Source organism: Aethalodelphis obliquidens, unplaced genomic scaffold (assembly GCF_003676395.1).
Source record: "Aethalodelphis obliquidens isolate GAN/ISIS:26980383/991018 unplaced genomic scaffold, ASM367639v1 scaffold40, whole genome shotgun sequence".
NCBI classification, from domain to species: domain Eukaryota; kingdom Metazoa; phylum Chordata; class Mammalia; order Artiodactyla; family Delphinidae; genus Aethalodelphis; species Aethalodelphis obliquidens.
In genome coordinates this window covers 9,832,287-9,854,844 of record NW_020837984.1, presented here as the reverse complement: position 1 = coordinate 9,854,844, position 22,558 = coordinate 9,832,287, and the positions used below count along the sequence as shown (strand labels likewise).

The window sequence follows — 22,558 nt, the reverse complement described above, 5'->3', positions numbered from 1 at the left end:
AGATAAAGTCTTACCTAAGTGTTACGTCTCCTCCGAAAACCAATAAAAATTCACAGTGGCAAAGAGCTGATTCATTTTTTGTTGTATGCGCTATTTCCATTTAAACTGTCCACATGTTTATTTTTAATGATACTTCATAGCCTGAACTTAGAGGTATTTCCTGGGCATCTATACACATTAAAGCTTTGACTTTTTTTAACTCCTCAAAGTAGAATTTCTACAGCTGAGACTTCAAAAAGTGGTTTAAATACGTTATTTACATTCCCGAAATCACCATACTTCTCTTAAATGACCTCTTTACTCACAGGTGATTTAAAGGTACACAATCTTAGATCGTTTCTACAATAGATACGAGAATGTGTATCACAGAAAATAGGATGTGAAGTTGGTTTTATATTCTTCTAAACTCCTCCGTGAAGGCAGTCCCCATTGTAGTCACCTTTTCATAGACTCTTAGTTCTGGGAAGGGGCTACAGAAACCCCTGAGCCCTAGTGCCTCATTTTGTGGGGTGTGGATGCGGGTCCCATGATGTCAAGGCCCTGATTCAGCTTCACTGCTGACTGGCTGAGGAACTAGACCCAAGATCTTCTGACCAACCACCTGTGTTCTTTTCACCGGAACCAGTGCTTATCCTAAATCTGTGACATAGCAGATTAAGAAACTAAAAAGTCAATGATTAATCATAGCTAAGAGATTTATTTGTACAAGATCTTCAAACTCCTACTCCAGGACTCTTCCTCTCACCAGGCTGGTTCCCAGGGACAAGGATGGTCTGGAGGCTGCATGATTTCTAACATTCATTGAAGTTTCCTAGGGAAGCCCGGAGTGCTGAGTACCTTGAGAAGAGTGTAAACTGCTCAAGAAGGGAGAATGGTTTATAGACAGGAAGTACAGGGTCAACCTGTACAGAGGCCACCAGGAGAGTAGTGCCGTGTGGGGAACTGGGGACAAGGAGAGAGGTTTCTGAGAAGCACCCACCAAGTCTTGGCAGAGTGGCATCTGGCAGGAAGGGAGCACTGGAGTTGTCACCAGCCAAGGCCTTCGCTTTCCAGCTGAGAGAGGATGAAAGCAAGAGCTGGAGTCTCTAAGGAGGGCCGCTCCGAAGTGGACCTCACCATTTATCTGAGGATTTTACCGGAAAATAGTGGCAAATGAAGTAGGGAGGAGGCTCATGCTCAACAGATGCCATCTCCTCTAGAAATGGTTAGAAGGGACTAATCAAAAATGCCAGAAAAAAGAAAATGGTTTTAAGAGCATTTTCTTCCAATGTTATCATTAAGATTTTCTTCCAAATGAGGATTTAAATACTATCAGATTTTTAAGAGAGAAAAAGGCATGTATTGCTAACAGAAAAATGACCCTCTCCCAGAACATAAGGGGCAGTCATTGCAAAGCAGTCCAATAACAAGGAGGGAAGTTTTGCAAGAGCAGCCCCTCACCGGAGTTGAAGCTCTCTTCTTGTGAAGCGTGACTTCAGGGAGAGGCAGGAAAAAACCTGACACACGTAGGGCGAAGAGATGGAGAAGAATCTGCAGTAGTAGAGAAGTTAACTGGCTCCTTTGGTACCGTGACGTTTTAACTTGCTAGTGGCTGAAAAGTACTGAACCTGTCCATGCCATCTTTGTGAGAGTGTTTAGTTTAACAAATCATCGTATCCTGTATCAACTCTTTGATAATCAGTTAGGTGATGTGAGACGTCCAGACTTTATTTTGAAGATTTATTAATAGATTTCAGTGATCAGTGAATGGGAAGTCCACATTCAGTTAGGATCTCTGTATTTTCCACGAAAAGATTATTTAGCCCAGCTGGCTGTATATAATGTGTTTAATAACTGAAACGTTTATTGAGGGGGCAGGGGCATAAGACCAATATTTCCAAGGTATATAGATGGATGATTATTACCAGTATTTCATGTGGAACTTGAAAGGTAAAATGTAATAAAGGAGAAAGAATGAGCTTGAAAACTGTCCTAAAGTCTTTCTCAGTTTATGTAGACAGCTTGTCCTTGTGTCAGTTCTTTGGTGCATACTAATTAAGTGCTAAAAGTGGCCTTCAGTTAGTGCAGTAGTCTGGTTGTTTGCAAGATGTGAGGGCACAGAAACTTTCAAGAGAAGCAGTGAAGTGCAAACTAGTACCCAGAACTACAAAGCAATGTTGAGAAGTACCGCTCTGAAATTAAACTCATGAGTATTTTTAAAAATTACCATCACAGTTCTATACTTACAAAAGCAATATTTCTTTTCTCCCTAAACAGGTATGTTCCTGATAGTTAAATGTGGATGACTGGCCTAATTTTTTGTATGTGAAAGTGAGAGGGAGAAGCTCCTAACTCTAAATCCTGAGGGTAGGATTATTGTAAATGGACTTTTAAATGTTCCAGAGAGTGAAAGTGTGAAAACCACACTTACGTGTTCACTAAGCACTTCTTGTTCATTTGCTAGGAATAAACTATATATATGTATGTGTATGTGTGTATATATATATATGTATGTATATATGTGTGTGTGTGTGTGTATGTGTGTGTGTGTGTATACACACATACTTTTTTTTTTTTTTAAATCATGCATACTGAAGGGAGTTGACTTCAAAAGCTCAAGGAGGGGGCTTCCCTAGTGGTGCAGTGGTTGAAAGTCCGCCTGCCGATGCAGGGGACATGGGTTCGTGCCCCGGTGCGGGAGGATCCCACATGCTGCGGAGCGGCTGGGCCCGTGAGCCATGGCTGCTGAGCCTGCGCGTCCGGAGCCTGTGCTCCGCAATTGGAGAGGCCACAATAGTGAGAGGCCCGCGTACCGAGAAAAAAAAAAAAAAAAAAAAAGCTCAAGGAGGGCCTTTCCTTAGCCTCATGGTGTTGGATTCCCAGGACCAGGCAGAAATGGCTCTGCTGGCCTGTGGGGGACTTGGCCCCAGGGGAGGGGGCCATGAACCACCTGGTGTGGGACTACATCAGCAGCTGTTGAAGCTGCCACTTCATCCTTTGACTTCTTGGTACAAGATGCCAGAATCTAGAAGTGGGGGAAGTGGGACTTATATATAACATGTGCACTGGTAAGACATTTACCTTCAAAAGTGTGGAAAGGTGAAAAACATTTTCCCCCATAACTTAGATTGCTTTCCTAAGAACTCAAACCTTTACTGAGCACACACAGAATACGTACTTTAGCAGAATCAAGCGTCCACTCTGAAGACTTAAAAATTGTCTCTTTGATCTTAGTTCTTTTGGTAATTCATTTGCTAGAAAATATCCAAGCGTCACAAAAATTGTGCAAGTCTAACTTGCTGCTCACTTCAATTCATGAATAACAGTTTCAATTTATTTTAATTTCAACAGAGCCTCTGGCCTCTGCTACAGAGATATCACAGGAAGAGATTACTGCAGCTTCTATTTCAATGGCTTCTCCTTAAACTGAGCGCTGAAAGTATAAGTGAGTGGGTTGTTAGGAAACTGTTGGTAGTTAGTGTCCTCTCTGAAAGGCAGAACTCTAGAAATGAAAAATATCTTGGCTTCATGGCAAAATGTTTGAATATTATGCCACCCAGGCACAAACTGAACAGGACTTGCTGAGGGCCCTGAGCACTACTTCCACGATGTGTAATTTGGAATGCCACTGTAATGAAACTTTCCAAAGATATCCACAAATAATTAGCTTCTGGCATTGGTTATGCTTAAAGAAAAACCTGTGTAACCTTTTAATTATACTGAGGGGCCAGTAAAAACCTTTTTCATTCCCTTGAAAGATAAAACAAGAAACATTGTTCCGTCTACCAACATTTTAGCCCAGGTTTAATTTCAATAAGATCATCGATTTGATTGATAACAAATCATTACTGAACAGTTCCAATAGGTGTAAACTTGTCTTGATGTTAACAACTTATAATCACCTTTTTTTTTTTTTTTTTGTGCGGTACGCGGGCCTCTCACAGGCTCCGGACGAGCAGACTCAGCGGCCATGGCTCACGGGCCCAGCCGCTCCACGGCATTTGGGATCTTCCCGGACCGGGGCACGAACCCGTGTCCCCTGCATCGGCAGGTGGACCCTCAACCACTGAGCCACCAGGGAAGCCCTATAATCACCTTTATGTTAGGTCTTAAAGCTTTATTATCCTTAAACATAACTAGTATAGTGGACTATTAAGCTCCAAAGAGATCTGAGACGATATTGATTGGGGTGGCAGCCAAAGTTTTAAGGTGCCTGAATTACTTTTTGTAACATCTTTACACTGAACGCGCATGTAATTTTTAAAATAATCATTAATTTTCTAGGGGAGCTCTCCTTTCCTAGGGCTTTAAAATTCGCACCATACACACAACCTCTCCCAACTAGTATAAATTTACCTGCTAAATGTAAGTAGTTCAAGAAAGGAGAGAGAAAAGACTAGCAATGTGAAACTGCGCCTCGGTATCCCCTGCGTATCCAAGCCTGGCTTGCCTACCTGCGTGGGCTCTGCCAGGGTAGGCGGCCGGCTGCCGGGTCTGCACCACGGCCGCGGCCTGCCACGAAGGATGCAACTCGGTTCCGTCCTGTTCCGAAGGTACTCTTGACTTGGTGACCCATTTCAAGTGTTGGGCTGAGGCCACTGCACGCAAAGGGAATTTTCTGTCCCCAGCTCCAGCTGGAGCCCCCACCCATCCTGTCATTCGGACGTCTCTGCGGGCCACTCGTGCGTCCTGAGACCGGGGCATCGGAGAGGGTCTCAGCTGCGGGAGCGCCGCCCCCGCCCTCCCGGAACGCCTGTCTCGAAAGCTCCGCTGGCAGCGTGAACGCCGCGCCTTGGGGTCTGATTTTCTCTCCCCCCATTTCCCCCCGGGACCCTGCCTGCCCGGCTAACCGGCCCCAAGTTGCAGAATAGCTCAGATGCTTGTCATATTTGCGGTCGCGCGACTCAGCGGGCTGTGCGCGCGCGGCTCTCGCCGCCGCCTTTGTCACTAGCGGCTCCGTCATTTGCATGAGTGGTGTGAGGGGATTCTTGGTGGTTAGTTGTGGTCCCCTGGCCGGAGTGTCTCTTTTCTTCTCCCCTGCTCCTTAAGCCTTCCCTTAAGAGAAAATCAAGGACGCCCCGCCTGGGAAGGGAGCCGTGGGCGGCGCTGCCACCCGGCGTCTCGCGTGCTCCGCCTGCCCCTTCCTGCTCCTGGGGCGGCCGGGGCCCCGCTAGGCATTTATCGCGCCTCCCGGGACCTCCGGGGGAGGGGGCGGGGCCCGGCAAGAGGCGGGGCCTGGTGGCCGAGGGGCGGGGCGGGCCGAGGGGCGGGGCCTGCTGAGCCCAGGGCCCGGAGCTCGCGGGAGGCTCGCTGGCCGCACGTCACTCCTGCACAGCGAGTGCTGGAGCACTAGCTGCCGCTAGCTCGGTCAGGGCGCCCCCTCCGCCCGCCTCCCGCTTCCTCCTCCGCTGCCTGCCGCCGCCGCCTCCTCCTCCTCCACCATTGTATAATGCTCCGAGCGCGCAGGCAGAGGACGGCGGAGTCTTAGCTTCGGTCTCGCCTCCAGCCCGCTCCTCGGAGCCACCCTCGGGCCCCCGGAGCGGGGGATTCCGCATGGAGCGGGAGTAGCTTGAGGAGTGGGCAGAAACCCCTCCTGATGTGTTAGTTCCCAGGTGGAGCTGCATGTGGTAAGTTCTCCCGGCGCCGGGTTGGAGGGGATTCTTGGATGCGCTGGGCTCCCGGTGGGTGGGGGCGGCGTTGGGACCTCGCCAGGGCCGGCTGAGCCGGGAGGGCGGAGAAGGGGCCCGGGCGGCCGCGAGGGTCGTGGGCGCCTCGGCGGGAGGGACCTGGGCTGGAGCAGGTACCGGGAGGAGCGCTCCCTCCGGCTGCTTCCCTGCCCCGCTCCCTTGGACCCCCGGGGCCAGCGCCGGGGACCCCCAGCGTTCGCGGGCAGATCTGCTGGGGGAAGGGCAGGGGACGGGCAGTCACGGACCGGGGTCAGGAGGGGGTCGGGAGCTAACCAGAACCCAGCGGTGGGGCGGAGGGAGCTTGGAGCTGTCGCTTTTACAGCTGGGATATGTGTGCGTGTTGTGGCGGTTGTGTTGTTGTGAACGTGCGAGACTTTTTTTTTTTTAAGGCTCGTATTGCTGGCGCGAAGGCTGCTTCACTCTTGAGTTCTGTGGCCGGGTTTGCATCCAACTTGCTTTAGTGTGTTTCTGTTAGTTTCCCTGTGTTTTAGCTTAAAAACGTACCTCTCCACCCTCTTTTCGCCCGTGCCCAAGTGAATTGATTTTGAATGTGTCTGTATGTTAAACTTGATGTCTCATTGGTTTTTAAGTTAGAAATCTACAAGTCATCTTGGTCGTGACCGCCTATGACTGAAAGGGAGGGGGCTGAGGGGAGCCAGCTGTCCCAAGCCCTGGACTTTGTACCATTAAGACAGGGTGCCGTCAGAGGGCCACTGCATCGAGAGAAAGATCATAAATTGTTTTTTTTCCCCCTTGGCCACGAGTTATCTTACTTTTAGCAGAAGTAATAGTAATAGATTGAGATTAGAGTTCTGTGTTTATCCTTAAATTTCTCAAAAAGATTAGAAATAATTTGTTTTAGAATAACTTTTTGCTTTCAAGCTGGTTAATTTCAGGATGTTTCAGGAGGTGGAAAGGAAGTTTTTACAGGCACTGAGTGGGGAAGGACAATCATCAGGGCGAGACATCCAACCTCAGACCATACTAGTTTTAATTTTAATTAAGTTGGGCAGCCTCATTTGGTCTTAAGGAAGACAGTATATGTTTTCAAGCTTTGTTCATGAAATATACTGTTTGATTTCCCAATATATGTTAAGAAATGTCCATAATGTGTGTAAAGAGCCTAGAAGTTGTAGTAGCCAATAGGATCCCTGAGGCCTTAAGTGTTCAAAGCAGCCTTTTATAATTAGGGACTAGTCTCTGACAAGAGTGAAGTGGGCTCTTGGCTGCACTCAACCCCTGGAGGACAGTCCACCTGATTGCCTCTGGGTTGTTTTGCTGATGGGGGGGGGTAGTTGTTCAGCTACTCAGAAGGCGTATCTCACCCCTAGAGTTCCTCCCAGTCCTCCCCCTTTTTATAGCCGTCTATTCTGATTTGAGTGTAGTAGGGTGTGCTCTGAGGATGAAAATACCCATCCTCAGATCCCTGCTTCTGGCACGAGCAAGAAGAGCTCGTTCATGCATCTCCGCTTTCCTGTTCATTTTAGCAATTTCTTCGTGGAAAAACGACAAAAAGAGAGATAAATGTTAGAAATTTTCCTTTAGCTTTATTGATTTACTTGGAAATATCATATGTTAATGTAAAGTTGTCTATGTTGTTCATCAGGTTTGGAGCCCTTTAACATAATTTTTATTTCTTTCCTCTCCCCTAATTAAAATGTGCATAACCATGTTGCTGTCAGGTGAGAAATCTTATGAAATGGATTTGACAGCCTTTCTTTTTCTTAAACATTCAGCTCTGTTCCTTGTGTTTTTACAATAGGTGGGAGAGAAGACTCACATTTTATAATACCAACCAAGTGTACGACACGAGTGTCCTAGGGAACAGTTTTATTGTCAGGCGAGTGTCACAGCTTCTTAGGTAACAGCTGCTCCGGCCTGTTTCCCTTAAAAAAATTAGAAAGGGGTACTAACTCAGATTTAGAAAACCTTTAGACTTCTATTTGCTGAATTGTCCCCTTGAAAGCTTTTTTATTTAATTGAGAAGCTGAAATACAAATTTTACCCATTTGCCATGCACTGAATTATTAATAATGAGATACTTAGTATATATTTTGATATTTTAAAACTCAAATTTGTGTAGCAGCTGATAGCTTCTGGCATATGCTATTTTAAACAGTGTTCCAATGACAGAATAAAAGTTACAATGCTACTTAGAAAGGCGCACACACACAAAACAGATAAAAAACATATAAGGGGAGGTTGAAGATATATACATATATACAGACATACAAATACATAAAGATTTTTTTCTGTCAAAAATTAAACTGACAGAAAATAATAAATAAAAATAAAAGCATACTTCAAATTATCAGTAGCAAATTATACTAAAAGTTTGCCCTTGGTCAAAATATTTTACACTTTAGCTATTTAAGAAAGTTAAAAGTTACAACAGAAACCCTTAGAGGTTTCTTTTGCTGTCGTTCCTTGTTAGAGAACACTAGTAAAAGCATGCAGCTTTATTTTATATTTTGTTTATATCAATAAAAAACAAGACGACTTTGTCAATATTACAACAGAGATTTTTAAAATGTATAGGTAAATATGGCATTTAGGAGTGTGAACTTTAATTCACTTGTAGAACTTCTTAAAATTTTGTTGCTATAGAAATTTCATATTTACTGTTACGGCCTATCCTATAGGAGATAGCTGCAGTTGCAGTAGTTTCTTGCCAAAGACAGAGGGAGAGGGGGCAGAGAGACGAGAGAGAGGTGTCTCTGATTGCTGAGTGCAAAGATCAGGTGTATGCTCAAGGCACCAGAGGGCAAGCTCCAGTTTTAAGTGAAAATGGCCTTGAAATAAGGGTAACAGCTACTTTCATAGGTCTTTCCATTAATCAACACTGACCAGCAGAACACGAACATCTAAAAATGCAGTGGCCACTGCATATGCACATATCATATATTTTCTACTGACTGTTAATAATTATTCCTTAAACAGTTGACCGAAACCCCCAAGCTAGGACTCCTGCTTAAGAAATGGCTGGATATTTAATTTAGTTTCAATATTCCTGAAGGAAAGAGCAACTAACCAAAGTTAGCGTATCTTTTAAACGAAATTATTGTCTCCAGTGGCTAGTGCGGTTGGTGTTAAAGGCAAACTTGTGCCCTCCGTGCAGATGCTGGGAAACCCTGTGAGCAGCACTGTCCCCTGGAGCGCCCATCACTCATTGTGTGGAGCAGTGTCTTTCTCCATGAGCACTGTGTGGCAGTTCATTCTTTGTATGAATCTGTGAATGGCATATGTCAGGCCAATAAGACGACATTCCTATTCTGGGTAATAAATAGATGCCTTGTTTTTTTTTTTTTTTTTTCCTTGAAGATCATGAGACAAACAAAAACATGCTTGGCTGTCTAAAAATTTTCTTTGAAATACAAATAAAAATTTCAAAATAAAAACATCGCAATATCTTTGGAAACATATGATTCCTAATAGGACAAAACAGATGCTTATCATTTAAACAAGCACCACATAGAGACAATGAAAACTGCCTTTTGGAAGGAAATTCTGCTGTCTTTGTGGTCTGAGGGCTGCTGAAGCTGGAAAGCCTCCTTCGTCTCCTCTCAAGATCTCCCGTCCCTCCTCTCAACTTAATTGGGAATCCCTGCCAGGATTCACTGAAGCAAACCCCACAATTTGATGTATCTATCTTAGCAACCTGGGAACACAGAAGCTGTATTCCGCACCAACTGCAGCTTTCAGTTCAGAATGGAGTCAGCATCTGCTCTCTTGTCTGGCCTCCTCTTACACTTGCACGCCGTGTGTCCAGAGCTGGCCCTGCCCCTGAGCAGGGACGGCAGAGGAGGGCTGAGTGTGCCCGTTCGGCGCCGCCCCGAGTGGAGTGAGCAATGCGGATGCGCGGGGTGGGGGCCGGAGGGAGGAGAGTGGAGGACAGCTCTGGAGCCGACCGTGCAGCTGCTACAGCAGGTCTGACTAGTTTTAGGTGCCCAAAGGCAGCTTTGTTTCTCCAGTAACTCCAGGTAGCAGCAAACCTCAGCTCTTAAAACGAATTCGTGTCTGAATTACTATCTTTCTGTCCCTTTGCAAAAACCTGTAGCTTTGCAGAGTTGCTATTTAATTCTAAGCTTTTTTTCCTTTAAAAACCTTCATAGGTGGTTAACTGAAAGCAAGACGATAAACCAGGCATTTTTGTGCTTCTAAGGAGTTTCATGTAGAATAGTGAAGGGGAAGGAATTCTGGCTCTTCAGGACACACACACACACACACACACACACTCTCATTCACTCGTGTTTCTAGCTGTCTGTGTGAACCTGTTGAACAAAAGTAAAAAGTATTACTTGATCATGCCATGGTAAGAAAATTAAATAATGAAGCGTTACTTGCTGCAAATCAACCTTTAGCCCCTTGCTCTGCTCTCCTGGCTGACTGCTTATCATTCCACGCCAGCCGCAGCTCCCGGGCTTCAGGCAGGCCTGCTGGAGTACCCCACCCTGGTGTTTAGAAGTGTTGAGTTAAACTCTGGGAATCTGAAAGTCCCAAGGTCATCTCTGCACCAGAACAGGTTTGCATAAAATTCTAGCCACACCAATGAGATAACGAGGTGGTGACTGTTTTAATCTGATCCTCCCTTAGTGGTTACCCATTTTACAATAATACATGATACAGATTTGCTTTTCAGATTTCTTTCCCTTTTTGAGGAGGGAATCTCCATGTATGTGTGTACTTCTCTGTCTTCTCTGCTGTCGTAGAAAACCCACCTGGCAGAGGAATTTGAGCACCATGCGTGGTCCGTAGCTGATGAAGAAATTTTTGCGTTGCCTCTGTGCTTGTCACAAACCTGGTGATGGTTTTTTCTGAACAGTTTTTTAAACAGACTGCTTTTAAAAATATTTTTATTATGGCCGGAAATATAAAATAAAATAGATTTTACCTGGTGTTGGTTGTTAGCTGTCTAACAGTAGCTGGTTAACAAATTCAAAGCGTGGATTCCTCAAGTGGCACCTGCCTTCTTGCTTCTGAAGCCCCTAAAGATAGGCAGGATGTTCAGGGGTGGCAGTGGGGTGGGTTGGAGGCAGGTCTCCTTAAAGGGCCTTGAAGATCATAGAAGTTGAAGTTCTGACAGGTAGTTTCCTTAGAAAATAAATATTTATTACATTCAGTGTGGTGCTCTGATTAATTTTATTGTATTTGACTAAATGACTTTGTGTAAATAAAGTTCTGTGGGTCATTAATTATCAATACCCAGAAGTCCTTGGGAAGAAATACTTTTATCTCAAAATAGCCCCAAAATAATTATTTTAAAAAATGAATGGCTGCCATCTTTACTAAGTATCATTCACTGCCCTCAAGCATAGTTTGTATCCTCATTTCCTTTTTCTACTTTGTGAATTATTCAAGTATATGACATAAAGTTTAAATTGTCTTTGTAAAACCTTAACAGGAGCCTGCCTAGTTCTTAGAATTAACTAAAGTAAACATTCTGAATATGTACGTTGCTTATATGAAACAGATATTTACATAGTAGAATAGTTATCGCCTCCCCTTTACGCATCTCTTAAGTATATGTCTTTTATCATGTACCTTAAACTTTTATACCCATATGTCATATTGTAAAAATGTGATAGTTTTCTTTTAAGGAATCCAGATTTAGACCATACAGTACAGTGTTTAGATTTACTCAGTGAGTAAATAAGTAAATAAAGAATATTTATCTGGTTTTCCTCTTTAGTTTGCATGTGAAAGTTAAAAGAAATATGTTCTGTATTTGTGAGGAATATAAAGCATGTCTTCTTTTAAGTGATTTTTCACAGTAATAAAGCATTCCCAATTTGAAAACAAAGATGATTAAAAACTAATAATAACCTGTAAGAAACACTTTCATAAAAACACTTCCCGACGTAGCATACTTCGTTTTTGTTAGTTTTATTCAGTGGCAAGTTAGTTGGCTAACAAAACCTAGATGGTAATCTTTTGTTTTAATTAAGATGCAATTTTATTTTTCACAGATTTGTTCTAGAAAATTATGTTTACCTGTTTTAGTATGACTGTTTTATGTATCTGAGAGCGCTCTTTAAAACAACAACAACAAAAAACCAAAACACTGCCACATACTTTTGGCAAAGCATTGCGTTTCTACCCTAAGCTTTTCCCCTCTGACCTTGTTTATGAAGGGTCTCTAGTGTGAGAGGAAAAACAAGGTATCTTTGGAGAAAAGATGGTACAGGAGGGTTGACACCAGAATCCCATCCAGGCAATTACAAGTACTGGAGAAAAAAATATTTTCATTATGCATGGGAATGGGGGTGGGGTGAGGCTGGCTAGCCTTTACTGGCACATAATCTTAAGGGAAAGAAATTAAAATCTACGAATTCCTTCCCTTAATGATAATGAGGCTTTAGATTCAGCATGCTAAAGATGTGTTCCTGACACCAAATTAGTGTGGACTAGCATCATAATTTTAATGACTACAATAATATATTATTTATAAAAATAACATTATAATAGTTCATGTTTGCCAAGTTTCATATGGAAGGATTGGTGGTAATAGTTCGTGTCTTATGAACACTGTTATTGAACATACAATATCATAGAACTTCAACTTGTAATTTGAATAGGAAGAATTCCAGCAAGTTATACAATCAACTTGCTTCATTATCTCTTTAAGGTTACCTGAGTTACACTTTACGATTAAAGCGGCTCCTCCCCAATATTCTTTATGAAGTTTTCCCAAATAACTGCCTGAAGCCATTTCTGTTCAGTGTGGAGGTAATTTCCTGTTATTAAGAAGCAATAGGATTATTGAAGGCTTTTCTATCCTAGTAAAATTCCTACTGCTAACCTTGAGAATCACCTTAGGATGCCCCCACTGGAAATTCTGAACTGTTGGCTTCTCCCAGTCCACATCTTATCACTCGGGCTGTATGTTTGTTGTTGTGTGTTTGTTCTCACTTCAGGAGTCCTCCATGGATTTTTTAACCATGGTTTTGGAAACCTCAGTGTTACTTATATACAGACAACAACCTTTTTTACATGTAGTATTTCCAGATTTTGAACCATAGCATAAAATAATTTAGTTTGGTCTTTGCGGGACTCTTGGCTTGCTTAGCAGTGTCCTATGGAGACCTGAATTTGGGAACAATCTTGGAAATGTGCATGCTTTGAGAGATCTCTAGTTAGAAATTGCAGTGAATAACCAGACTTCAGGAGTGCCTGTTGCTCTGCTGCGCCCCCTCGTGGTTAGATGTGATATGCTCTTTCAAAGCTTAAGAGGAGTCTCCACTTGTACTGGGCGTGCTTGTTTACATAGAGCATTTATAGCTTTCTTCTATGTAAAATAACCTATCAAGTTAATATAATAGTTCTCGCTAAGGGTGTAAATAGTTTATCGTGCTTATTTGATTTTTTACTTTGTAGAATTTTAAAAGTATGTATGGGTGTGTGTGGGGGTGTGTGAGGGTGTGTTTTACCTTTTTCTTATGGAAAATTCCCAACACACTCAAACTTTAAAGAGAAGAGTACAATGCATCCCTTGTGCTTATCACCCGGCTTCAACAGTTATCAACATTTTGTCAGTTTTGTTTCATCTTCACGGCCGTTTTCTTCTAGAACATTTTAAAGCAAATTCCAGGCATCGTATCATGTTATGTTTTTGTTAAACTTAAGTTTAGAAACTGTATAATTCGGCTCAATCTTTTACTTTAGGTGTGCAGTGCTTTTAGCCAGAATTGTTAGGTAAAATAAGAGAATTGTTGGCATTCTCAGTATCTTTGGAAGAGGTGACTGGTGTCCCTAGCTTCCTAAGAGTTAGGTTTAAAACCTAAAATTCCCAGCTGGCGGAGGAACCAGTAAGACAGGATATTAGAAACATTTTCTAGTACTTAACAGTTACATTCTAAAAAGCCCATGTTTCTTTCCAGATGTTTATTAACAAGGCTGTAATTTATTCCAAAGAAATACTCATTTGAAACACTCTCTCCCAGAATTTGCCTACTAAATGAAATTAGTTGTCAACATTTTTAAACGTCCTTTTCTTTTTCCAAGAGAAAATATGATGTTTGACAAACCAGCAGCGTCAGAAACCGTCTTCAATTTAATAGAAGTGTGTAAAAATCCTGAGAGGGAAAGCTAGAGTTTCTTAAAATGTAGACTTGAGGAAGACATCCCCAAACCGTAAAAGTTGTTGTTTTAATTGACTTCGAGGTTGCCTTCCTGGCTTAATTTATGTTTGTCTCCCAGGCTTTAAGACGCTGTCAAGAAAGCAAGGAGGATTGTTCGCGGCGCCCCGGGTCCAAGTGCAGAGCCTGATCGCGGCTACGCGGCCGTGCAGTGCCTGCGGCCGAGCCCGTGTCCCCCGCGCCGCCCGGAGAGCCCGGGGAGGCGCCGCGGCAAACAGTGGTGTCGGGTTACAGCTTCGGAGCCGCGGCGAGCGCGCCTAACTGGCTTGATCTAGTGACTGGCTTCATAATTACATTGCTGATTTGTTAGGGAAGGCTTTGTCTTACTTACCAATTAGCATGGATGTTACTGCAGGGACCTCATCCTGGATGAGCTTGGGTTTAAAAAAAAAAAAAAGCTTCCCCGATCCGGGCAGCTTTAGGTGTTCAGTTACTAACCCTCCCTTGTCTTCTGGGAGTCCTCACCCTGTCTGTAAACACGCAGAGGCTTTCTCCCTGTTAGAATTTTTTTGTTTATTTTATTTTAGTTATCTTTGGCTGCGTTGCGTCTTCGTTGCCGTAGTTGCGGCGAGTGGAGGCTACTCTTGGTTGCGGTGCGCGGGCTTCTCATTGCGGTGGCTTCTCTTGTTGCGGAGCACGGGCTCTAGGCGCGCGGGCTTCAGTACTTGTGGCTCACGGGCTTAGTTGCTCCGCGGCATGTGGGATCTTCCCGGACCAGGACTCGAACCCGTGTTCCCTGCATTGGCAGGTGGATTCTCAACCACTGCGCCACCAGGGAAGCCCTCCCCGTTGGAATTTTGCCCATGTTTCTGCCGTTCCCTAAGGCCAGAGGCAATCACTTTGGGGTCTGCAGGAGTGCTGACCCACAGCGCCTCCTGGAGGCTCACCACCCCGGTTTTGGGGGAACTGCACCGGCCACAGCGCATGGCACACCCCCGCTGGGAGATCCTTTCAGGTTGACCCCCCTTTCTGTCAGCTCTCTCCCCGGTCTGCCGATCTACGGCACCACCACCTAGCATGTCCCTTCAGGGTGGCCTTTCTGTTCTCCTGGTGGGTTCTGTTGTTACTTGGGGGAGGAGGGGTGTTAAAAGCATAGGTGTTATCAGATTTCTGAGTCCTAGGTGTTTTTTAAGGTGTAATATTTTAACGGTGTGGAAAGTTGTCTGAGCAAACCTGGCTTCCCCCCGTAGAAGGGGGTTGGGGCCTCTCCTTCCTTCCTGGGAGCTGCTGTGTGACTGTCTGACAGAAGAGCCTTTTCCCAGAGTTCGCCCATAGCTGGTGGGAGGTGTCCTGGTTAGGAGCAGAGGCTCTCCATTTGGACCACCTCTTCTGAGGATCCAGAGCGCGTTGTAAGGCAGGTGTATGGGGTGAGGAGAGGAGAGCTGAGAATATTCTGTTTCAGAAGTTGTCTCACCAGCATTTCTGGCCAGCCTCTCTTCTGCTCTTGGAAGACTGTCGCACACTCAGTAGTTTTGCCAGGGGCACTCCTTTCTTCTTCTACTGCCCCCAAAAGAAACTGAAAGAATGTGTTTCCACTTACAGGACTTTGGGTTTGGTGGCTCAGGATGTCAGAGTGAGGAAATCGCCTCTGCTAGCCTGTTTGAAGACACTCGTCACATGTCTCAGCTTCTTTTTTCTTCAAACTGGCTAGATCCATGAGGAAAAATCATCGTTCTGAATCATGGGCATTACCCTAAATGCCTCGTTTTTATGATTTTTAGTATCAGCATGGGCACTTCTGGACTCCTCAGCAACCAGTAATCACACCAGTGGTCACACAGGATGGTGTAGTTGCGGAGATTGGGGACCCTCTGGATTAGGAGCCTTTCACTTGAGAGATGTGAACTTAGTGACGCAGGCATTAGTGTGCAGACCAGTGACTCATCCCAAAGCAGGCACCAGGGTCTTCACCCTGGTGAGGATGTAGAAGGAGACCAGTTCTCTGGGAGCCGAGGGCCCCACTAGTAACTACCCTTCCCCAACAGAAGACACCAGGGCTGAGTTCTGCCTCGTTAACTGACCGTTGAGACAATACGTCACTTAAGCCTGCTACACTCGAAAGCCTTGGATTTCTAGTTGTCACTTACTACTCCAAAAGGAAATTGGAACAAGCTTTTGAAAATGTACACGAAGTACAAACCATCGGGCCTTGAGGTGTTCTGGAGTGAGTCTTTTGGGATCTCCCCTGTCTGCCCCACCTCTGTGTGTGGACCAGCATCCCTCCGCCTGGATGGATGTGCTAAGCTGGGAGCCATTTCCACTCCCTCCCCGGCCACTTGCCTCCGCTCTCAGCTGCCTCTTTGATCATGTGGTCAGTCATACCTTCCCCAGTCATTTCCTCCCTTCAGAAATTGGAACTAAGCTATCAATTTTGACCTTCTTTTAAATGCCTTTTGTAGCATTAATTCCCTTAGATACTGAGTAGGATGAGATGGAGGGTTTTCCTTCTATCTGGGGTGATCACTATTTGGGGGGATGAATTGAGTTAAAGCATAATGCAGTCTTTTGCATCTTTTTTTGACCCGCAGCGAGTCAGAAAGACAGCCCTAGTGGTGCGCAGAGAAGGGCTCCCAGTTTGGGCCTCTCACAAGCCCGAGCAGTGATGCTGCCCGCAGGGGCCACACAGCCCCCTCTGTGCACCTGTCAATCAGCGGCCACTAGGCTCTGGGCCTCTAGGAAGCACTAGTGGCCACAGAGGGCTGCAGGTTAAAGCAGTGGATTTTGTTGTTGCTAGTGGGGATGACAGAAGTGGTGGTTTGCAAAAGTAGATTTAATATTCTTAATTTAAAAATCATAACATTTATTTTGACAGCTCCGAGAGTGATTTAAAATTTTTTTCCAAGGCATAGCTTTTAAACAGTTGAAAAACATTGAGTTTAAAAGAACATTTTTGATTGCTTGTGTTTTTCTTTTAATGTTTGCATTTTTTTCCCACAATGCCTTAAAAAATATAAAAGCTACGAAATGCTCCCTTTTAACACATAGGTACTCTTCCAGTTTCTCTTTGGACATTGGGCATAAGGCCTCACTGCCATTCACTCTGTGATCACAGCAAGAAGAATCTAGGCCCCAGTGAGCAGGTGGGATCTGATATATCAGTCTGAGAAGCTGAGCTTTATCATTAAAATTGAGCTGAAGACATCTTAATTCTGCATGGAGTCTTTCTTTTTTAATGTCAGCTGCCATCACAGAAACGCTGCTCATTCTTTTTTTCCTTACCTGCTTAGGCACAAGTAAGGAAGCCCTTTAGGCTCCAGTTTAATTGAGTAAAGATATTCTCAGGCTTACATATGAAATAGCTGGATGGGGAAGAAAGGAAGTCATGGTTTTCAAAATGAGGTCCGCAGACCAGCATCACCTGGAAACTTGATGGAAATGCACATCTTGGGCCTCCACACCAGACGGACTGAATGAGAATCTGGGATAGTGTGTGTGTGTTTGGGGGTGGGGGGCAGCATTCTGTGTTAACTAGCCCCCTTGGTGAGTCTGATGCTCCCCCAAGTTTGAGAACTAAAGATCGAAGGAGGCATCCCTGCCCACCCGCTGTGCCTCAGATACTGACAAATCTCCTTACCCAGGGTCTGCCCTGTACAGCTGTGCCCTCTGAGATTCGTTCAGCCTTCCCCTTTGTCATACCCTCCCTCCCATGCCAAGTTTACAGTCAGAGCCAAAGACACACATCTCTGTCTTTGTTTTACAGTCCTTCTCTGGCTGTCCCTCAGTGTCTTTTCTCATTCTTTCCATTTACTATTCATCCAGTGACTCTTTCTGGAGCATCTTCGGTGTATCAAGGACTGCCCTAACCTGAGAACACAGAGACGAACGGAACAGTCTGAAACCCTCAGAGGGCTTACTGTCTGGGGTGGGAAACGGACATTGAGAGACAATCCCGCCTTAAACAGAAACCTCAGATCCTATCCCCTTCAGAAGTCCCCTGGTCACCTCAGTCTGTACTAATCTCTCAGACTCCCTGCTGTGGGAGCCATTCAGAATCTGGAATTGCAGACTCCCAAACAGGTAATATCTTCTCCTGTTTCTCTGGTTCTTTCTCTTCTGAGGAATCTCCCAGTGACATGTGACTTTTGACTCTCTGCCCAGGCGGATGGTAGCTTTTGAGGGCAGGGTCCTTCCTAATGAAAGCGGCACAACTGCAAGCCAGGTTTAGTATCTGGAGAGGTTTATTCACTATTAAACTTCCTGGAAAACTCCGGCAGAGAAGTGTTCATTTGTATTTGCTACCCTTGAGTTTTGGTCTCTATTTTCAAAACTTAGATCGCTGCAGTTACTACTTGCCAAAATTTACGTTAAGCAAATAGAATGCTAGGAGTTTCTTTCTAGCAAGCTTCTTGGGGAGGGAGGGTGTTTTATCTGGACCCTTATATTAAGAGCCAGTGAATATTCAATAAAAGAGTGGCTGTGGTTAGTTTTAGGCCCCTCTGGGTGGGCAGGAAAGGGAGGGAGCGCCCACCTGACTCCCCCATGTGGGGATCTCTAACCAGCCCTGAAGCTCAGGGCCCCTTCTGGGCCTTTGACTGGAAGATTGGGTAGAAGACATGAGCTTTGGGGCCTGGGTCTTCTCAAGCCAAGGGAGGAGGCAAAGTGGGGCGCCAAGCCTCAGGGTGGCCTGGAAACCGACTTATCACAGGCCCCCTTTGGTGAACTACAGGCTACCACCCTGGTGTCCAGGTCCACCGCCAAGGGGCCTCTCGGGCAGGAACAGCAGACACCCCCTTCCCTCTTGTCAGCTTGAAGCCCCTAATGAGCTCCAGCCACTGCTCCATCCTCAGGCTGCAGCCAAGTGAGGCCTTTTAAAACGTCACCTGAGGGCTTCCCTGGTGGCGCAGTGGTTGAGAGTCCGCCTGCCGATGCAGGGGACGCGGGTTCGTGCCCCAGTCTGGGAAGATCCCACATGCCGCGGAGCGGCTGGGCCCGTGAGCCATGGCCGCTGAGCCTGTGCGTCCGGAGCCTGTGCTCCACAACGGGAGAGGCCACAACAGTGAGAGGCCTGCGTACCGCAAAAAAAAAAAAAAAAAAAAAAAAAAAAGTCACCTGCCTCTCCAGTGGCCTGAAGAGCTATTGCTGTTGTCTTAGCGCGCCCGAGGAAAAGGCTTCAGGCAGCCTGGCCCTTGGGTTCCTGCGAAGCTTGTCTTTTCTTTGAATTGTGTCTGCTCCAAGGTGTGGCGTTCACACAGCACCGAGTGAGGGTCCTTCTCACTTCCAGGAGCTGGAGGCCTCTTCTGAACGTGGGCAGACGGGACTCTCAACAGTGTGTTAAGCAAACTTTAGGAAAACTTTAATTTTTTACAAATTTTAAATTAAAAAAAAACTTTTTTTAACGTTAAGGTTCTACGTAGGAGTGTGGATTAGATTTTACTATGTTGTTTTTCACTCCTTTCTGTAAAAATGTAGATAGACTTCAGATTACAAGTCGGGATTGTGTGCATTTTGCAATCTTACTGGGTGTGTAGAGCAGTGTTGCCTCGTAAAATGAAATAGAAAAATGAAGGCAAACCTGCTTGGAGCCATACATACTCTATCATGAGTCCTTATTTACACATTTGAGAAGCGTCCAGGATTCGACTCGTCTTGCCTATTCGCGCTCACAGATTTTGCTTACATGGGCCCTCCTCTGTCCCCTTCCAGAGAGCATTACGAAAGTCTTACCAGGCTTTCCCTAAATCATTAAGATTATCACACAGCTATGACCAGCTAGATCATTCTAATTGGAAATTAGGCGCTTCTCATGTTGAAATCTCTCTGAAAAGTATCTCCATAGATCTCCCGCAGCAATGGGAATTCTGCTAAATGCCTCTAGTACCACGTGCTTTTTAAGTATTTAAGTTCTATGTGCTCAGTGATTATTTCTAGAGAAGTATGAGTTATTGGAAAAGCCCTGTTGTTTTTTCCTGTGAACAAGTCCTTAAAAGACAGCTGTGCATGAATGACAAAAAGAAAGGAAAAGTCTACGTTGTCTTTTCTAAGGGTTACTTCTCCAGAAAACCGGTAAAAATTTTAAGTGGCGATGAGCTTACTAATTTGTTTTGAGCTGTGTATTTGGTTTACATTTTGGGACAGTGCTTCTCAAACTTTCTGTGATGAAGGACGATCTTGTTTGTGTTTTCCTCCTTTATAGACTGATACTTTAGAAAAACATGACAAAAATAATGACTAGAAAAATGAAATAAGAGTACAAAAATGTAAAAATAGAAGCCTCGTTTTAAAAAATTGTATTTTTTTTTTTTTTTTGCGGTACTTGGGCCTCTCACTGTTGTGGCCTCTTCCGTTGCGGAGCACAGGCTCCGGACGCGCAGCCTCAGCAGCCATGGCTCACAGGACGAGCCGCTCCGCGGCATGTGGGATCTTCCCGGACCAGGGCTCGAACCCGTGTCCCCTGCATTGGCAGGCAGATTCTCAACCACTGTGCCACAAGGGAAGCCCTAAAAAATTGTATTTACAGAGATACAATTACTCTGTAAATCTGCTATAAAAGTTTCTAAACAATGCAGTATCTTTACTTACCTCATCATGAACTAGTAACAGTTTACAGACTGGTTCCATCTATGGACCACACTTTGAGAAACACTGTTTTAGAGTGTGTGTGCGTGTGCACTTGTGTACTCTGGCACACGTTTGGATGTATTGGGTACATTCAAATTACAGCATATAACGTAGATTATATAACAGCTTTATATGATAATTAAATGCATTTGGTGAGCTCTTTGGTAAAAATGGAGTTTTTCTAGAAGTGACATTAAATGCTTCAATTGTAAACCAATACAAATGGCATATATGTGAATACAGTTATCTGTTTCAAAACACAGTTGTCCGGTAATACTTCTAAAGCATAAAGTAGAAAGTGTTTTGTAATGTGAAATGAAGTCACCTCCTCTCTGATTCACACTCAAGTTTAAATGGGCACAGATACTTTAGATAGGAAATGTTCTGTGCAAAGTGTATATACAAATGAGGCTTTTAGCACTGAAGAGTAGGAAATGTTTCTGTCATGTGAAGCCTTAGATAAGGGAGTTGTTACTATCATACCTTCCTTGCCTTAGAGAACAGTTAATTATGGGACTGGTCTTCGGTCCTAGTGATAGACAGCCATTTTCTTAATGTTTACAAAGTGAGAGAAAGTGTTTCCTACAAGCAACTCCACATTCTTTATGAGTGTTAACAAATTCTCCAGCTGATTCTGACTTGATGGCTTGCAGCTGTCTTCATCCTTCTCTCCTGGAGACTGAGGCACGTGAAGGCAGTCACCCGGAGTGGGACCTGTGCACCGGGCTCTGTGTCCACCTGCATGTCTGTCTGCCTGGAGGGGCAGCGTGGCCTTCTTTCACAAAGCCTTGGGAGGAAGTTCTGGGAAGTTTTATTATGGTTAGCCTTATTCCTTTAGGATGAGACTCCTAATTGAAAATGATAATGAGGTGTCCGCGAAGATGTTCAGCCCCTTGAAGACCAGGCTTTAGTCCTGTGCAGGACTACCCACCTTCTGGCCGAGTGCCCAAGACAGCGTAGATGCGGGATGAGTTAAAGGATTGAAGGAGGCCATTCAGTAAAAAGCAAGTCGCCTTTAGAAGAAAAACTGGATAACTACAAAGCACTTTCTTGTGTGTGACGATATCAGAAAGAGTGAGTGGCCTTGAGGAGAGCATTAACACGTGCCTGTGGGTAAGTGGCGTAGAGGGCATAGGGAGCGAGCGTGGGCCTGGCTTGATTAGAAGCATGTCTGCTGGTCTGAACGACGGCGTAAGGACAGCTTTCTTGATTCACTGGTTGGAAAGTGAGGTCTCTGAGTCAAAGGCGGGTGGACTTGTGATTGCCGTTTAGCTGGTAGAAGTTCTGAGATGAAGGACCACTCCCCTGAAGGCACAGACAGCTGAGGGCGTCTCCACTCAGGCCAGAGCACACAAGGAGACCTCCGAGGCTGTGCGTGTCAGGCGAGATAGGCAGGAGTTAAAATCCAACCCATTCCCCAGTGCTCAAGGTCTGAGATAGGAGGTCATTGTTTCTTTGAAATCCCTGCTGGAATCACAGTAGGTATTGTTTTAAGAAATGTGTCGAGTACCCAAACAGCAATGCTTATAATCAGAGCAAATTTCTTTTAAATTAGTCCAGTTGCACTCAGGCATGGCTGCATGCGATGAAATTGAGCCATGGGAAAACTTGGGCTGGGCAATCCACCTTCCTCCACTTGATTCTAGACGGAAAAGCAGTGGCAGCTCAATCACTGTGGTCAGTTAACACAGTCCAAGCACTTCGCCACATGTCACCAAACAGGCAGAAAGGCTCTATGTGTGATGAGGAAGGAAACGGCATTTTGAAAGCACACGTGGTTCTACCAAAATTGTACATATTCCCTTTTCTCCAACTGGGTTCTTTTCATCGCTCTAGGTGTGTTCAAGCTGTAATCTATGATACCTTTACCTGTTTAGGTCATAGTATTGTCAGTGTTTTCTTGGGCTTTAAAAATAGATCTGTTTGGGGGAGGGAAGTTGAACCTGCATGGTAACGCCGTAGGCATGCGAACGCAAGCCCAGGAGCACAAAGTCAAAATCACGGTTTCCATGGTAACGTTTAACTTGTCTGTGTTGTACACATTTCTCAAGAAATACATTCAACAGACTACCCAGTGATAAAAATTGCTCCACCGGCACACAAAGGTAGATTTCCCAATGAATTCCTCTGTTGTAACCGACCCTGGGCAGGGAGCTCAAGTCCGGGTCCTGACCTCTGAATCCACGTCTTTTTTTAGGG

General features: G+C 44.8%; 2 protein-coding genes across 8 annotated transcripts in view; one reads left to right on the top strand and one right to left on the bottom strand.

Annotated features, from left to right (window-relative positions):
- The window catches only part of SERTAD2 (SERTA domain containing 2), a 113,731-nt gene that overhangs the window by 85,876 nt on the left and 5,297 nt on the right, over positions 1 to 22,558 (top strand). The window contains exons 1-2 of one of the 6 annotated variants that reach the window (XR_003438256.1): positions 5,278 to 5,606; positions 8,785 to 13,856. The exons of 1 other annotated variant lie outside the window; for it this stretch is intronic. The gene's annotated coding sequence lies outside the window, so the exon portion shown is untranslated. 4 more of the 6 variants (XR_003438255.1, XR_003438254.1, XM_027131835.1 and 1 more) reach the window with 4 other exon arrangements.
- Positions 199 to 5,193, bottom strand: LOC113633578 (uncharacterized). 2 transcript variants are annotated; one of them, XM_027131839.1, is made up of 3 exons: positions 4,434 to 5,193; positions 980 to 1,053; positions 199 to 837 (listed from the first exon to the last, which is right to left on the bottom strand). In XM_027131839.1, the coding sequence occupies exons 1-3, from the start codon at positions 4,946 to 4,948 to the stop codon at positions 812 to 814; spliced, it is 615 nt and encodes a 204-aa protein (XP_026987640.1). In that variant the 5' UTR covers positions 4,949 to 5,193; the 3' UTR covers positions 199 to 811. The 2 variants fall into 2 exon arrangements, with proteins under 2 accessions (XP_026987640.1, XP_026987639.1); XM_027131838.1 differs by having other exon boundaries at positions 199 to 1,053.

What these genes read in the sequence shown, in the direction of transcription:
- LOC113633578 (XM_027131838.1), bottom strand. Translation starts at nt 4,948, where the DNA reads ATGCAAATGACGGAGCCGCTAGTGACAAAGGCGGCGGCGAGAGCCGCG. An exon ending in CCCTGGCAGAGCCCACGCAG is followed by an intron (nt 1,054 to 4,433) that starts GTAGGCAAGCCA and finishes ATCCTCTCTCAG; the next exon opens with CTGGAAAGCGAAGGCCTTGG.